At 38.5% G+C, this 18,090-nt stretch overlaps 1 protein-coding gene and 3 non-coding genes across 4 annotated transcripts; 3 read left to right on the top strand and 1 right to left on the bottom strand.

Annotated features, from left to right (window-relative positions):
- Positions 1 to 697: 697 nt before the first annotated feature.
- On the bottom strand, positions 698 to 770 carry Trnak-cuu (transfer RNA lysine (anticodon CUU)). The gene has a single exon. It is a non-coding gene; the product is annotated as a tRNA-Lys (tRNA).
- Positions 771 to 2,103: 1,333 nt separating this feature from the next.
- On the top strand, positions 2,104 to 16,655 carry LOC146452754 (SH3 and PX domain-containing protein 2A-like). Its single transcript, XM_085097624.1, has 13 exons — positions 2,104 to 2,220; positions 6,569 to 6,644; positions 7,294 to 7,374; positions 7,994 to 8,066; positions 8,665 to 8,747; positions 9,539 to 9,642; positions 10,147 to 10,193; positions 11,032 to 11,163; positions 11,504 to 11,617; positions 12,131 to 12,248; positions 12,601 to 12,728; positions 13,389 to 13,432; positions 13,998 to 16,655. Exons 2-13 carry the CDS (start codon positions 6,573 to 6,575, stop codon positions 15,171 to 15,173), a joined length of 2,172 nt encoding a protein of 723 aa, XP_084953750.1. The 5' UTR covers positions 2,104 to 2,220; positions 6,569 to 6,572; the 3' UTR covers positions 15,174 to 16,655.
- On the top strand, positions 6,412 to 6,484 carry Trnak-cuu (transfer RNA lysine (anticodon CUU)). Its single transcript has one exon. It is a non-coding gene; the product is annotated as a tRNA-Lys (tRNA).
- Positions 7,509 to 7,581, top strand: Trnak-cuu (transfer RNA lysine (anticodon CUU)). The gene has a single exon. It is a non-coding gene; the product is annotated as a tRNA-Lys (tRNA).
- Positions 16,656 to 18,090: the final 1,435 nt, after the last annotated feature.

Raw genomic sequence — 18,090 nt, 5'->3', positions numbered from 1 at the left:
TTTTATCTTTAATGTTTTAAAAAGCATTAAACTGATTAAAGAGAAAAATATTTGTGAAAATTGTTTTCGAAATCAATACTTGTTTTACGTTCACAGCCAATGGATTTACTGTGATGGTGAACCAACTATTGAGATCGGGCTACACGGGTTGAACCCATCCTCTCCAAATACAAAACTGAATGCAAGGCTGGCACTACGGCAAAGGGCAGATTTATTAGTGGCCAATATTTCGACTAATAGAATTAGTCTTCCTCAGGGCCAGAGCTATACTGAAGGAAAATATAGTAACGGCTCCTTAAATTAAAGTTTGAAAAAATACATGGAGAAAATGATTGGCTAATACATGATATGAGGACAGCGTACTTGTAATATGAGATAACAAAAATATAAAAGTGTATAATCAAAGGTTCAGCGTTCGTTTTTTCCTGTTAGTTCCTGCGTCGTGTGGACCTCTGCATTCAAAAGTTTTTCATCCTCTCCAGTTACGATCGAAACAAAACACTGTTCTTACTTTAGTTTGTTCTATTTCGTTTCCCTCGGTTTCTACAAAGTCAATGTAACACTTGTGAAATCCGAAATAGTTTTAAAAATGGGAAAAAAAATACTGTGGGAGAAAAAAAGTTGTCAGAAAAATAAAGTATAAAAATTGTTCTTCTCCATTAATAGATTATTTAATTAAAAAGGTACAAAAAGTAACCGCCCAACGTGGGGCTCGAACCCACGACCCTGAGATTAAGAGTCTCATGCTCTACCGACTGAGCTAGCCGGGCGATGTTGGTAAGTCGGTGTCACAAAAGGTGAATTTAAAGGGAAAGAATCACGGGGATTTTGACCTTTTGTGGTGAAAATTAGTTTAAGAATAATTCTAGAACATCAAGAAAAAAAATCGACTGAATACTTGAAAGGAACAACCTATGATCTGCTCTTGGGCATTTTGGAAACGAATCGCCAGAACTTGAAAAATGTTGGCCTTTTAAACTCTTTTCAAGTGACAGTCCATTCTAAAACAGTCCATCTGTGGCCAGACACTGGGTGATGATCGACAACAAATTTGAGTAATATTTTTAGGTTTCTCTTGATATAAAAAACGTTTTGGAGTTTTTGATGTGACACCAAATTCCGCCAGTGACACTTCCCCTTTTAATTGTAGTTCGTGCAGATAAAGAACAAAGACAAAAAAGCGTGTCAGAAGTCTTGTACTTTGGTGGCCTTTGTGTAATAACGAATTACACAGCCCAGACTTCGGACGGTTTCAGACATATGCAACGTCAGCCAACATATACAAGTTAAAGCCCGGGGGGGGGGGGGTGTACTCCTCGGAATTCTTGGTGGGGGTGTGCCGCCCGGGTCTTCAAATCCCGACCCTATTTCAGACCTAAACATGCCATTTTCCACACCCGTTTTCAGACCTGACCTCTAAAATTCATACCCGTTTTCAGACCTGATAATTATGCATCAGTGCCGAACAGAAGTTGACGCAAGGAGTAAAAGTAAGCTGGAATGATATAGTTTATCTGTTTCTTTTTCTCCTTATCAGTTAGTTGTTCCAGTTACGTACTGAGAAGTAAAATATATTTGTAAGCTTTCGTAAATGTTCCCGGCCCCCAAAACCCGACCCGATTTCAGACCGTAATTGTCAAAATCTATACCCGTTTTCAAACCAAAACGGCTCAAAAACCATACCCTTTGGGGCGGCACAAACCTATATACCTTATATAGGGGAGTACCCCCCCGGGAGTTAAAGTAACTACAAAGGAATGCAATCAAAGCGTTTGCCTTTGATATATTCTTATCAATTTTAATTACCAGAGGTAATTGTGCCAAACGTCTTTCAAATTTGTTTGACCACAAAGGTGAAATTAAGTTGTTGCGGCAAATTTTAAGTTTAGAAACCGTGTTGAAAGGCCAACATAATTTCACCGTTATCACTAATCATGGAAAGAAAAGCAAAAGTTGCAAGCGCGCCACCATTAAATGCAATCAAAGAACAAAGAATTGCGACACACAGTAAACAAAACCCTTTTAGTTTTAGCAAATTAAATAACCACAACATCCGCTTGCACTTATCTGTTTACTTGAAAAACCTTAGATATGAATCGTTGTTCCGTCAGTTTCTTTTACAACTTCCAAAAGTTTGCAATGTGTGGAATGTAAAATGGACTTTGCAGGGAAGGTTTGACAAGAAGCATCTTTGTTTTGGGTCTTTGTGTTTAGGTTCAGGTAGGGTTTACTTTTCTTTTTGTTGATTGCCTTCTTATTGTTTCCCCCAGCTCTAAACTCTGAATGAGACCACTTTATTTTGCTTTAAAGAGACAAGTATCCTTATCGACCCACAGCATTGTTTTATTCATAGGATCTATATAATGACTCTCTTACACAAGTCTTAATTACCGTGTTCTTGTACTGAGCAGCTAAACGCAGGTAATCTTCGTTCGCTGATAACAGCATTAAAATGTCTGAAATGTGAGAGACTACAGCAAGATAAACATCCTTATTAATGGTTGGTCATGCTGCTCAGAAACATCTCTATAGCTTTTCGTTGTAGCATCCACTCGAGTCTACTTGAGAGAATTTACCTTAATGGATACGAAGGACTTAGTCTGCTGATCTTTAAGGCTCCTTCACAGTTATCTCTTAGAAGCCTGGTAGAAGAGGCTTATAGATCCTGATAAAGGCAACGAAAGTATAGTTCGAAAACATGTAATGGAAAGTAAAGTGAAGTAAAGTAATTTATTTAATGTCAATAACACAGGGAGTGCTTGCGCAATTTGCCAGGCCAAAGGCTCATGATAACGTTCTTGAAAATAATGCAGATCGAATTGGAATTTGTTAATGATAACATAGAAAGACTGGAAACAAGTGAACTGAAAACTAACTCAGCTTTACGTGTAATAGCATAACAATGACTATAAATATTTTTGGTTCCAACGGAGGAATCTAGCTTACAGGATTTTTGTGGAATCTTCAAAACTTACTCACTGAGGTTCAGGCCTCAGTCAAAACCTTCTAAGATGCCAGACTGTGTTCCTTTCTTCGTTGCAGTCATTGTCGATATAAGAATGTGCAATCAACTTTTACGTTTGCAGTAATCTTTTCAGACTTTTAAATGATTTAGTTTTAGCTTATGTTTTTAACTATTTCCATTTTAATATTGTCAAAACCTTGAGCCTCGATAAATGCCTATTATTATTATTATTATTATTATTATTATTATTAATGTGGTATTAACCTTCTTTGCTGTTTTGGGCACGTCACGCGACGCAAGCGTGCTTCCCGGCTCAGCAGCTTCATGACAAGACCCGGAAAAGAACGTCGACTGCACAAGAGGCGACAAACACGCTTTAACTAAAACAATGTTAATTTAAATTAATCCTAAATCATTCCACTCTCCATCCACGTTGCTTGGTAGGAGACTGACGTAACAAGACAAACATAGTTATACGGTGAACATTTTCCCTGTTTCTATTTAGTTATATTAACATGGCCTTCAACCAATCACAGAGAACTCTTATCAAAGGAGCCTTAAGGCCATCTCGTAAACCAGAATGGGGCCTATGAGAAATAATTATATTTGTTCGCGATTTTGTTAGTGGTCCAAAGAACTTTCCCGGCAAAGTGCGCAATTGACTAGAGTGTTTCTGTTTACGTAACGGTTGGCACACCTTGTTCGTAACTTTCGATTGCAAATCTTTCTCACACTTGAACATCTTTGTTCATTCACGGATTACTTTGGTAACATATTTCAGACCCAAGTTAACTTCTGTCTTGCAAAAGATTGGGTTTAGTCATGTTTATTTTAAGGCAAATTCTGTTCCTTCTTAAGAGAACAAGAGAATAAAGATTGCATGCATGCCCGAAAATTGAAGTTCGAGAACGACACTTTGTTGTGAGTACAAACAATGGCACATGAAATCAATTTATTTAAGTGTCACTGAAATGTTTTTAGCGCAGGGCACTAATTGGGAACCTCTCCAGATCGAATTGGAATTTAGAAATGTTGGTTTCTGAGGAGAGAAGAAACCCGGAATGCCGGTGAAAAACTCTTGGAGCAAGGTCGAGAACCAACAACAACACAGACGACGAAAGAGACGGCGCTGACATTTACAATACTGCGCAATTCTCCTTGATAGAAGGATTGAAACGGGAGAAATGACAAGTTTCCTGACCTTCCATTCTTAACGAGAAAACAAGATTACCTCTGAAAGTACCTCGAAATTCCGGAAATCTTGCGGTGATCCACTTGATTTTCAAAGCAAGTGCTCTCACCACTGCGCCATCCTTGTTCTCCTAAATATATCTCAAGGAGCCCTGGCTGCAGAGGGAATGACGTATTACTAAGAAAGATGAGGTTGTTGTGTCCTTCCAAAAATCAATTATTTTAAGGACCTATAGTTGGTGGTCAACTCTAGCGAAAACAGCTTGAATCGGCCTTGTAATACTCATATGTTTTTTTTTTTTAACTGAACTTTTTATTGGAACTGAAAACAACAACCTTGCTTATTTCACGGTATGGCTGCCGTGCTTAGTTTAAAAACTAAGTTAACATGACATATGAGTTTATTAAAGGAAAGCAATCATGGACGGATACGTCAGAGATTGTCCCTATCAACGAGACTTTCCCTAAAAAATTAAATAATATGAAAACTAGAAAATTACAATATATTCAACAAAAAAAGTATATAAAAATGCAATATATTCCACAACAATTTAAAACAAGCTTAGAACTTAAACAATTTTCATAAGTTCGATTCTTGAAAAAACTCCTCAGTAAACATATTTGTTTTCTTTAATTTTAATTGCATTTTCCCTATATAGTCAATAAATGATCTGAGCGAATTGTATTTATCTATTAAGTTAATAACTGTTTTAACGCTTTTAAGCGGAAGTGCAGACATGTCTATATTTAAAAAACCAAATATAAAAGTAACCAATTTTCCAGTATTACGTTAGAAAACAAAGCAAAACTATTCAGTTCCTTTTTATAAAGGTTTGATCGTGTAACGCTTGGTCTAATTGGCCTTGAAACGGTTTTAAATTAGCTTATGCGAACACAGTATGACGTCACGTAACATTTTAAGGGCTTTTGTAGAAAATGTCCCAGGGAGACCATTGGAACAATGTAATGGGCTTATATTTTCAGATGTAAATTTTCGCCTGCAGCTTAACCGGCATTAAATTTTTATTGTTTTAAGCTAACTTGTGTGTTTGCATCAACGTGCTCTCCATTGTAATTCTTTTAGTAGTTAGTAGTTACAAGAGTTGTTCGATATATTGGTCGACTGATTGCCATTTCTAAATTGTGAAATATCAGTGGTAATATATTTAACTGTACATGTGCAAAAATGGCAAGGACAGCTATATTATGCAGCAGACAGTGCCCTTTAAGTTGCAAAGTTTAGTTCAGTTCACTTCATAAACTTGTGATCAACAACTTGGCATCAATCTTTAAGGTACGTTTTTTTCTTGGGTATTGAAAGAGTTATAAGGAGAATTTAAGAAGAATACTTTTTATAATATGCATCCACGTGCACAAGTACTTAGTGAATTCAAGAAATTCTCTTCTTTGCTTTTCCTTAGAGAAGTTCATTTGGATGTTTGATAAAATGATGTGTTTCCCGATGCCCAACGCGGGGTGGAACCCACGACCCTGAGATTAAGAGTCTTATGCTCTACCGACTGAGTTAGCCGGCGAGATGTTAAAAGCTTGTTTAATTCAGCTGTTTGACGCTTGTGTTTATTCTTCCATTATTCTCGAGCTTCGGACAAAGGTTACTGACCAGCTCCAACCGTATCACGTGAACTTGAACCGTTAATAATTCGTTCAACTTATCGACGCATTTCGGGGAAGACATGAAACAGAGGCAATTATCTCAACCAAGCCAGTCCATATTATAAAAGTAGAAGGAAACCAGACTATGGGACAAACTTAGCAACCCGCGTAAAAAGTGTGTCAACTACCTCACGATACAAGTCTAAAAATAAACTTGTTAAAACTGGTACTTAACAAAATTGAGTCTGCGAGCAGCACAACCAGGTATCAGGTCGAATAACAGGCTGAATAACTCTTACTTAAGAATTTTCATTTAAAATTGATCAAAAAGTTAGCATCATCTATTCACGGCGCAAGAAGTGTCACAGTGCCATTTGCAAGATAAACTCGGTTGGAATCACCGGTGGATAAATAAACAAACAAATAAATAAATAAATAAACAAATAAATAAATAAATAAATAAATAAACAAATAAAATACTTATATAGCGCTTTAACTATAAAATGTTCTAATGCGCTTTACAACGGACATAGAAAACAATAGAAGGCTTTGCTAAATAATACTGAATAATAAAAAAAAACTTAACTTCAACATTGTGCGTGAAAGTTTAACATTTTAAAGTTGTTTCTAGACAGTATCTCGCCCGGCTAGCTCAGTCGGTAGAGCATGAGACTCTTAATCTCAGGGTCGTGGGTTCGAGCCCCACGTTGGGCGCTTAATGTTTTATTTTATAAAATGATCATTAAGTATAATTAATGAACGTCTTTTTTTTCCTACGTTTTTCTTTTTCTGTCTTAGTGCAATGAGTCTTACACGAGTGCAAGATGTTTCTGTGGAGGACATATACAAAAGAAAGAAGCCAAGAAAACATTACGTACGTTCTCTTTAGAGAATGTAAATTGTGTTTCTCTAACGGCTACTAATGAATGGGGGATTGAGGCCGGGGCAAATTAACCTATTAAACTGGCATAATTTTGTCGCATTGCGGTATGACGGCTCTCTCCTGTACAGACGCTCATCCAGAGAAAGAAGAAAAGGCGAAATGTCGGAAAGTGGAAGAAATACGGAAACGGGCAAACAATGGCGTGGGGGACGACGGGAAGACCTCCGGAGAGCCAGCGTCCTCCCCAGTGTCTTGCTTTTCTCCGGGAGAGCGCCAAAGAGGCCTTTGCAGAGGAGAGGGGTTTGACAGTATTATATTTACTTGACAGTCTTACATACTTGTAGTAGGTCAAAGGCTGCATGACGCTCGCTTTCTATTCATTTGGTCAACCATTGGGAACAAGCAAACAAAGTGTGGATAACGCACACTATAGGCCTTGTATTAGATCGCGAGTTTACTCGAGATTTTCCGGGGAGGGGGGTGGGGGGTGTATTGAGAAATAAACGTTGTAATGGCAAGTACCGTAAAAGGGGACCGTGTGTCAATAATTTAGTTTCAAAATTGACTTTCATGCTAAAATACAAGTAGTATAAATATTAAAATATACAGTCAAATAACTGGTTTCTTCATCCATTAATAGGTGTACTCCATTCATGTTTATTGGCAAGATGGACCTATCACTCCAGTGTATAGAAGCTACAACACATTGCTTGAACTTCAGGTATTTATAATAACATTCACCCTCCCCACCCCCTCATGTATACTAGTGTCAAACTTTGAACTTAGGGCTTTGATAAAGTTTATTTTGAGCAAGATTGTTTTAAGTCATTACTGTTTATGGCGTGATTGCATATTGCCCGGCTAGCTCAGTTGGTAGAGCATGAGACTCTTAATCTCAGGGTCGTGGGTTCGAGCCCCACGTTGGGCGAAGATAATTTTATTATTCTAGTTTTAAAACATTTTAAGTCTTTTGAATAAAATTGTATTATACTGGCTAATCATTCTCGACCCCAGTGCTTACGCTTCTAACAATCTGAATGACCTGCTGGTCATGCGCAGAAGAGCTCTGAGGTCGAGAATTACTGGCTAATATACCATGGTTTTTAAACCAATCAAAACTCAGGAACCGCGCTATCCAATGAGTCAGAGAAATATACAGTGGCCGAGTGGAGGCATATACCGGGATTTAACATGGGGATAACTTTTGTCATAAAAAGTGTTTTTATTTATTTATTATTTTTAGTAATAAGAAAGGTTGCCATAACAAAGTGTAGCACTCGTGTAAAATTCCAGAATTAGAGAGAAATTTTTTCTATGCTGTCAAACTGATAACATTCTAGGAAAGGTTGCTTAGAATAGAGGAGTTTCTCCAGAATCAGAAGGAAGACGAAATTTCTAGATCACTTCTTAAAGGTAACTGAAACGTTTTGAGTGAACTATTGAGCGCTAACCGCAGACCCCCATAGGAGGTAGTGGGATGCCCATGGGAGATTGTTGGAAGCCTTTGGGGGATAGATAGGCTCCCTTGAGAGAAAGATAGGAACCCGTGGCGTTCGTTGGGCCAACGAACTCTGGTGTGCATGGGAGATAGTTGGACCCCGCGTCCCGAGAGATAATTCTTCGTCTAAGGGTAGTTGTTTTGCCCTTAGGAAATGCTCTGACACCCCGGGGGAATAGCTAGTGAGGACGTCTGGGCCCGTCCTTGACTGAGTGTGTTGGGAATCTTCTTCTGGGATGACTGTACGCTCGAAGGGAATAGTATGAGAATAGAGGCACGTGAGCAGGCGAGCAGCTCTTTGGAACCTCTAATTCTGTTGTACCTGTTTATCAAACAGCTCTATTGTTTCAGGGACAAGGTCCATTGTTACTGTTGTTTGTGCACTGCTCTGCTATTGTTTTCCAGCCAATCCTGTGAGCCGTTCTTAGAGCTTCGTGCCATTGATGCTTTGTAAGTGTTACCAGGCAAACGTGTCAGTTCATACAATTTATTTCTGTCTATCTTACTCTGCAGGACAAAAACTTACCGATCGGTTTACTATCAAAAAACGCGCTAAGGCCCTGAGAAGGTTGCCTGCTGTTGAAGAGTTCCTTAAAGTAAGTCCACAGGGCAAGTTTAGCTAAGCTTCGATTACATACTTTTGCTAATCATATGTTTTATCTCGGATTATCAGTTTTTCTTTTTTTAGACTCGCTGACCGGTTATTTATGTTAAATAAAGCCTTTAGTACCATTATCATGACCATCATCATCATCATCATCATCATCATCATCATCATCATCATCATCATCATCATCATCATCATCATCATCATCACCATCATCATCAGAAATCTCCTGTAGTCTTTCGGACTTCCGTTTAGTGGCAGCTGTCCTCAGCCAATGAAGCGCCGGCTGCATTTCAAACCGAAGTCAATTTGACACACAAAATCATGATGAATTATTGAAACTGGGTTTGGTTGTAAGAACCGTCGAGTCTCGAAAGAAATGTCATTCTTTTGAACTCGGCTTGAAATGCTAATTCAACTTAGTTAGAATTGTTGTTCGGAAATGAATCGGTAAGTTAGGTGATTACTTTTGACCACTTGATAGGCACGAGCAAATTAGCTATCAAATGAATTATCAATCAACGCTATCGATACATCGATTTCTGGCAGCTTGGAGCAGCTTTGTAACACGTCCACTGTAACTTTCAGGGAGGTATTGATTGGATTAATCTAATGCGGGATAAGTGTCGCTTTTGAATATCCAGATTAATTCAGTACAAATACATACAGCAGCTTTTATTCGAATATCTTCAAACCAAAACACAATTGAGCTATTGCTCTGATCAACCATAAAGTAGCGCAAATAGTTGACATATTTCCATACGTTTGATTACTCTATAGGCCGTGGTCAATCTTCCATCGCCCATCTCTGAATCAGATCCAGTGATAAACTTCTTCCATCCTTTGCTTGACGATCTCACAGAGTTGGACTACAAGCAGAAAGAGTAAGTCGCGATTCATTTGATCATTTATTCCATGGCGCACGTGGTTGTATCGACGCATCAGACGCTCTTTGAATAAGTCGAAAGCCAATAAACCCTTGGCCCCATGTAAGACGACAGGGGCCTCGATCCATTGACTCATACCCAGGTCCCCTCGGATTCGATAAGGGTCTATTACTTTAAATACAAGATGGTTAAATCTACAACAAAGGTAACGGGGGTAATTTTGAAATGTTCAGCGGTTTGAAGTAACTGTGACTCCTCAGCGTTCCAAGCAGCCAACTTCCTAGGGTCAATACCCAGCGTTTCAAAACTAGTTTTATCAATACACTTATTTTTAAATATGAAGTGGCGATTTGATGAACTTCTAGCTTTTGATTATTTTTGCTGTAAGCGTTTCTCAGTTTTAGCGTGTAGTTTTGCTTGAAACATAATAGAGACCTTTGATTGATTGTGACAATACCGATTTTATTTTAATCCCTGAAAATACTCTTCCTTTTTCTTCAGGTTATATTACAGTCTACAGAATGTGAGACGTACATCAAAAGATAAAGGTAGAACGTTGAATTGTGCACGTAAAACTGGGTTTTTAATAAGGTTCCTGAAAAGCGACCACATTCTCATAGTGTCAAGTTTATGTAATATTTAAAATATGGGCAGCAGTATTTTATTGGGATTTAAAACCACGAGGCGCAGCCGAGTGGTTTTAGACCCGATAAAACACGTGCTGCGAGTTTTTTGAACGGCTTCAAAAGCGTGTGCCAAGAGAGTTCACAACAACGATGTTTTTGTGAACGTTGGAAATTAGTTTACGAGAAAAACATTTAACACCGCATACTAATAAGGAGGAGGTTTTATCGGGTTTTAAAACCACTGCACGTGATGTTTTATCGACCATTTGATAGGTCAATGGGCTTATGAATCATTAATGAGTTTTTGAAACGCAGTGTTAAATAGAAAGCAACGTCAAACTAATTTTTGGCCTTGATTGTAGAGAAACCACAATCATGTGTATAGATAAGTTTTGAACTCATGGTGATGGAACAGCAAAGAAAGAAACATTCCTGTTAGGCAGGGGATGTGAACAAATAAAAAAAACTGTACTAAATGTTTATCGCTCCTGAAGCTTCGAAAAAAAAACTGTTACCACCTCTGCTGTTGTCTTTTAATTTTGCAAAGCTTCATAACTAGTGAAAAATAAATATGACATTATTATTAGCGTGCTCGCATCCTCGTAGTTGTGGATATTCAATAAACGACGGGCTGATGCAGTCGTGAAAGTCTAACTGGGTGTTTCTCAAGGAACAGATGCTCAAAAGATGAAATTGGATATCAAAAAATACCGAAATGAAGTTCTTTCTTTGACCATGACTTTAAGAACTTTTTGTTTAGATATACATCACATTTCTGAGCCAATATTGGTGGAACAGTATCTGGTGATTGCAGATTACATTAAACAAGAGGAGAGTGACATCAGTTTAAAAGCTGGGAACGTGGTGGATGTAATCGAGAAAAATGAACATGGTGAGTGGCGAATAGTACCTTAAATGCGAATCTTGCAATTTTTACTCGCTGGATTGAGATGGTATAAAAGTTGATTGCAATCCTAAGAATAGTAGCTGTTGTAATGTTAGTAATGTTACTGAGTAGGGACCCCACGGGATTCTGGGTCCCTGGCTGTTTTCTCGGGCCACCCCGCACACTTTTGTGGCCGCCATGTTTGAGTTGAATTACAGAACACGTGTTGGACAGTTGTCACTTCGTTTTCGTAAGAATCTTTAAAGTTTAGAACTGTGTTTAAGAAGGATTTACGACAGCAACCGAGCCAAGTATCCAAGTTATTTCTGATTTTTTTTTTCTCAAGGCTGGTGGTTTGTGGATCTTGATGGCGAGGTGGGCTGGGCACCAGCCTCATATTTGGAGCCAAGAGACGGCAGTATGGATGATCAAGTCCTTGAAGTGTTTGAAGAAGGAGAAGGTAACGCACAATGAACATTTCTTTCAGGACAAAACTTAAAAACCTAATCAGCATGAGTGGCAGATAATGATAGTCGACTCAGTGAAGCTCGGTTAAAGTTTAAACTCTCGTTGATTTGAATAAAAATTGAATGCGTTCAAGCTTCACGACAGCGATAAAGAGTCGGTGAGAGTTCAAGTTTCGTCAACTGCTTCCATTTTCTCGCTTGACCCAGGGTTAGTTAGCAATATGAGTTCTATGAGGTATCTTGGATATAAAAACGAGACTCTTCAACACTGACGTATTCATCGACTATGTGTAGTTAGCGTACTGAACAACCCGGATGATTAGCTCCTACCCTGCTGTATATTTTCTGAAAAAAAACAAACAAAACAAAACAAAGAAACAAAGAAAGAAACAAACAAGCAAGTAATTAAAACGAACGAACAAAACATAAATAAATAAAGAACAAGACAAGAAAGCTTACAACCTGGATGCACGTAGTATAAAAACGAGACATTTTTCATTTTACAGAGGAAACGTACATCACAACGGGAGCGTATGAACCTGAATTGGAGGATGAGATCAAGCTTGAGAAAGGAAAGATTGTCAAAGTTATTCAGAAGAATCTAGACGGCTGGTGGCTTGTCAAGTAAGTTCAAATTTTGCCTAAAGATAACCAGCATAAGGGAAAAATTTTTCAGCTCACTGAAATTTTTACGCCCCACATCCTCGGTTTATGCCATGTGGATGGACTTGGAAGTGTCCCTGAAGAGTGACCATTCTCATTATTTCGATAAAGAACAACGAAGCACATTATCAGAATAATTATTAAGAAATTAATTCATAATTAATCATGAAAATATATGTAGTATTTTTTGTAAAATTTTAAATTTTTTGTACCCTAAAATGATGTAGTGTAGGTCCATGATTTATTTTCGGCTTTCAGGTAAACTGAGCTTTAAATTATCTTGACATAAATGTCTCATTTTACACATTATCAGGATCGAGAAAAACGAAGGCTGGGCTCCAGCAATGTTTCTGAGAGAGATAGCGACATCACGACGCAATGCAAGAGAGAAAGCCGTCAGAGCCATGCTCAGAGACAGGCTAAGCATCTCTGCCATCACTGGTGAGGAAAGGAAGAAATTTCACTTTACTTTTGAGTCACTTGGAATACTCCTTTTCATCATGTTCGTCATGATCACATCACCATCACCATCACAACCACCACCATCACTTTTGCCATCCCCGTCATCATCACCATCACGGAAACCTCCTTTGTCACTAACACCATCACCACCACCACCATCACCATCACCCATCAGTGTCACCATCATCAGCACCATAACATCATTACTACTGCTACTACTACTACTACTACTACTACTACTACTACTACTACTACTACTACTACTACTACTACTACTACCACTACATCTATCACCATCACCACCAATAGCATTACCATTGCCAACACTGTCACCACCATTAACATCACCATCACCATCGCCATTAATCTAAAAGAGCGATTGAAAATGATACAGTTGGCTTAACTTGCAGGAACTGCAAACCTTTCTACATCATGATAATTTGCATGTTAGTTGTCTAGGTAGTTAGTTATCTTATTTGTTATATAGAATTAACTTTTTATTATAATTATTTATTAATGTAGTTGGCTCGAAGATATTAGCACTTCAGTGCTACACTGTAAATTCGAGGGTAAATAAAGTTGATTGATTGATGGTAACGATGTTTACGAAAACCATTTTTTCATTTCGTTTGTCTACAGGTAGGAGACAAACTTGGGACCCACCAAAAAGGAAAAAGAGTGTTGTAAGTTTTTTATTCAGTTTACCCTATGAGTTCAGTGCAATTTCATAATATCATTTGCGTTGACTACTCATTCATTTTTCAGTTAACTGTTAACCATAACAATATCTTTTTGTTCTTGATTTTTGTTACTTTTCTCACCTGTACGCTTGGCAGTCATGTATACAGTTCGTGATCCTTAAAACCTACAAAAATGGTCAAATTGGGGGTGCTTTCCATTTATCCCAAATTTTCGAGTTGAAATTCCGTGCCAAATGGAAAGGCTTTTTCCCATCTGGGCAAAGAGTCTCCCTTTCATTTCAAAACTTTCACTCTTATTGGTAGATAAAATCTGTAAAATCAACTTACGTGATGGCGCAAGAAGCCAACCAAATGAGAATGGGAACCAGTCTTTCAACAAAACCTTATTTTTCTTACCAGGCTGGGAAGCTTAATATAACTAGGGTTTACCAAGCTTAAAAATACCTTCATGTCGTCTTTTTGCAAGGGTGTGTATCACGTTAATGAACTGAGTTGTTGGTCAATTGTAACAAACGTTCTGAGTCATTTAAATGTCATATTTCCACAGAAGAGGAATATCCCTGCTAATGGAACAGATCAGACGGAATCAAGGGCTTCGATTAAGCCAACCTATGTGAATCTGGAATTCCACGAAGCCATGAAACGACAGGCAGCTGGAAGAGGGCGTACTCGCCAGAAACTGGACCCCAATGAAGTGCGTGCTGGGGCCAGGCTTCAACCATCAAATGACGCCATACATGACACAGAAAATACCTCCAATGGGTCCTTAAAACCAAGGCCGTTATCAATGGTAGAAGAAGAAAGTGCCGAAACTATTTCCCGAGGAACGAGTCCCATCTCAAGCCCACTCCTTTGTCGAAGATCCAATCCAAGCAACACGTCGTCATCTGAAGACGATGTCTTCTGTCCAATAGATTTGAGTGAACGCCCGGCTAAAGAGATGGGTGCGAGCGACCCCCTTGAAGATTCAAATAATGAAAAGGAGGAAAACGAAGGAGAAGAGTACACAGAAAACATGCCTGAACTGGCGAACAATCGATTTTACGCCATGGGATCGTACGAGAAAGAAGACGATGATGAAGTTAATTTGCGCGAGGATGCTGAAGTTGAGGTCCTCAAGGAATCTGATGGCGGATGGTGGCTGGTGAGAACATCAAGTCACTCTGTTGGATGGGCACCTTCTAATTTCTTGGAGAAGGTGCAGAGCTTACGCAGAAGAAGTAACGACGACACCAAAGGGACAGAATTGCCGGAACATGACGAAATGGACATCCTCGAAGTTATACCTGTCAGGCCCCCAAAGTCACCCAGAATTCTTAAAATGGCGCGAGACATGTGCATAGAAAAAGGATTTTGGCAATATATCCAGAAAGGTGAAGACAAGGATACTTGTCCACTCGATGAGCGTGAAATAACAAATCAAATTCCCATTGAGGAAGAGACTGGAAAGCATCAGGCTCATTTGGAGACAACATCAGATAACAAGGAAGTGATGGCTTTTACGTTTGATGATTATGAATGTGACCCTAACACTGGGATTTGCCTGAGAAGGGGCCATAAAGAGCTGAAATACGTGCCCAAGAATAATGCCCCCGCTCAGGAGAGCCTAAAGAATATTCTGGAAGTAAACAACAATGTCATTGAAAGATCGGAAAGTGTGCCTAGTTTGGCAGAATCAGAGGATCTAGATGATGACGATGACTATGAAAAGATTGAGATATGACGCAGTAATCAAATGTAGCTTGCATGCTACAGGTCTCGGATTGATCTGGGTTTTCGTAGAGTTCTCTACTTTGATGGTTTAGTTAAAGATATTTTAGAGATAAGAGGCATATGCTGCTTACAATACGACAACATGACCTCAATCAGTATTTTTTAGTTAATCATTCTAATTATTATTAATTCGTGCTATCGTCATGATCAGATTCAATCGTTACTCCTTGTATAAACCTTAATTAGGACTAGGCGTATGTTCTCAATCCTGAATGTGAAAGCAAAGAGGCTTAGAGACACTTTCATAATTTTTTTTTTTAATACTCAACTTTATTTCAATTCTACGTCACGTTAACATTCCTAATAATAATAATGCACTTTACAATTAAACAACAATTGTAAATAGGAAATTAATACTAGTGTAGTTAGGATTTTTGTAGTTTGAAATTTTAAACATGCTGTATATAACACAAGTAATTCAGCTTATAGCTGCAAGTTGTGATTTTTTATTAAACAATTTATCTAATTAATCAATACCCTATTGTAGGCAATTTTGACAAGGCAGAGCAGAGGACTTGAGTATTGTCTATGTAAGATATGAGATCTTCCACCTGATTGTAATTGTTAAGCAGTTAACCAGAGATTATCCTACAAGCTACAAGTGGACAGAACATGAAATTGTGAAGGAGTTCAAAACTATATTCACTGTCAAAATATCCACGGATCATGTAGCCTGCGCGCAACACGGATATCCCTGTAACACCTCAGGGTATTTTAGACAATGTTATTCGAGTCTATTTAAGCAAATTATCTCTGGTTTTCGGTATCTTTCGCCAGGTTACGCCGTTCTGGCCCAGTGTTAAATTTTTGCTCCCTCACACCTCCCCTTCGGCGACGCGTATACTTTCTCCTATCTCTGTCTTACGACTCTCTGCCTCCGCAAAATCTCGCTTCCCATAACTTAGTATCGCAAAAGCAGTCAGTGGCGGACAGTGAAAATGTTCTACTATTAGCTCAGCGTTTTTTCGTTTTTGTAGACATTCCCTCTCCGGGATTTTCTTTCCTGGGAACGGAGAGGAGCGAAAAATCTGCAAGAAAAAAACTCGAAAAAAAGAAATAAAAGAGGAACGAACTGTGGATAGACTTATGGACGCTTTCCATTTGTCAGAACTGGCTGGCCAGTCGGAGTTTTCAACGAACGGCCTTAATATCAAAGAAAAAATTCTCCTATCTTGTGCCCCTACTTTTCTTATTTTAGTACTGGGGAGAAGTTATTAAAATATCAAGTAAATTCACTCTGGATTATCATATCCTAAATTCTCATGACCTCAGGGATTGGATAAAAGTAATTCAGTATTGGAAAGAGTTAGAGGCCTAACATTAATTAATTAGTGTTAATGACTCTTTTGCAATGTCACCAAATATTGTTTACAAAAGAACAATAGTATGGCATGGCATCATCAATAAACTGGCTTTAGCTTCACTTTGGAAAGTGGTTTGTGCTTGGCAGTAAGAGTGGAGTATATTCTTACGTTCTCTTACCTCATAAACCATCACTAACTTCTTTTCGAAAAAAAAAAAAAAAAGCGAGGGTTTTCCCAGCTTTCACGATCGACACAACTGTGACAACTGCGAACACATTCGAGGGAAAACGCTTAATCAGTTAGGGGTGGGGTGGAGTGGTTTAGCATTTAAATTAAGGTTGTTACTAGAATGGATACTCCAAAACCAGTTTGGACACTTATAATGTTTATACAACAGAAATCTCATGAAATGTTATTTTAAACGGTAAAAAAAAGTTTTAAACGTCTAATTAGTGTACGCCTTGAACACGGGTCATTTCCTTCATACCTCCAATCCATATCCACTACACCAAAGAAGGCTAGCTGACGAAAATGATAATTTTAAACTTTTTCAGAGAGTTATCCATGACAACAAACTGAGCAAATGACAGCTAACCGTTTTTTTTTAATCAGTTCTTAGGCCTAAATAGTGTAGATCAGTGCTTAATCCTCAAAACGGATGTTTACTGCCTAACGGAGTACTGTTCTCTCAGTTCTCTACCGAATAAATCGGCTTCTGTCAGTGACTACGCTGCAGGCCCGTAGCAGGGGGGGCTTGAGCCCCCCCAGAATAGTTAAAAAACGATGTGCCAAAAAATAATAATTAAACCAAATAAATGTGCAGCAATCAGTCTTGAACTCTGACGCTGCAAGTGCCTTTTCACAACCTTTAAAAAGTTGTTTACTACCTTTCAATTTCCTCCGCGAACAGTTTGTTTTTATATACAACAGCAACAAAGGCACTTCTACCTTGTGAATCGGAAGTAAGTACCAAAATGGATCGAAATCAACCAATCTCAAGCCGTAAAAGCTGTTGAAATAAACTACTTGTTTTCTAAGACATCCGCTCATTTACAGCAATACAAAGTCCTTAGACCTCCTTAGTGTATAACAATTTAGTGTTCGCGCGTTTTAGAAAGCCACACAAATATGTCCTCTCAAGAGCTAGAGAAAAAATTCTCCCGCAGTCGGATTCTGACTGCCTGGTTCAGGCCAAATTTTAAAAGAGAAGGAAAAATTTGCCGTCGTTTGTTTACGTCCTCCTTCAAACGTGAAATTAGGAAACTTCAGGGTGGTAGTCCACGTAAAAGAAACAGCAAAAAAATGTACCAAAAAGTGTGATACAGGTGCAAAGTTATTGTTTTACTTACTAAATCTACTGGGTTTTTTTATGTTCTCGTTGCATCTTAGAAACTCCCCAATCAGTCTGTACTCCCTAATCAGTCGGGTTTTTTTTTTTTTTTTTTTGAGTACCGGGACGAGGGGGGGTGGGTAGTTTTGTTTAACTATTTTGCTAAGCCCCCTCAGTTGTTTTAGTCTTGCTACGGGCCTGCGCTGTGTAAACACCATAAGGTGTGCAGCCTT

The sequence above is a fragment of the Pavona decussata genome, unplaced genomic scaffold, assembly GCF_977016875.1.
Source record: "Pavona decussata unplaced genomic scaffold, jaPavDecu1.1 SCAFFOLD_366, whole genome shotgun sequence".
Taxonomy (NCBI): Eukaryota; Metazoa; Cnidaria; class Anthozoa; order Scleractinia; family Agariciidae; genus Pavona; species Pavona decussata.
This window is presented reverse-complemented; position numbering and strand designations above follow the sequence as displayed.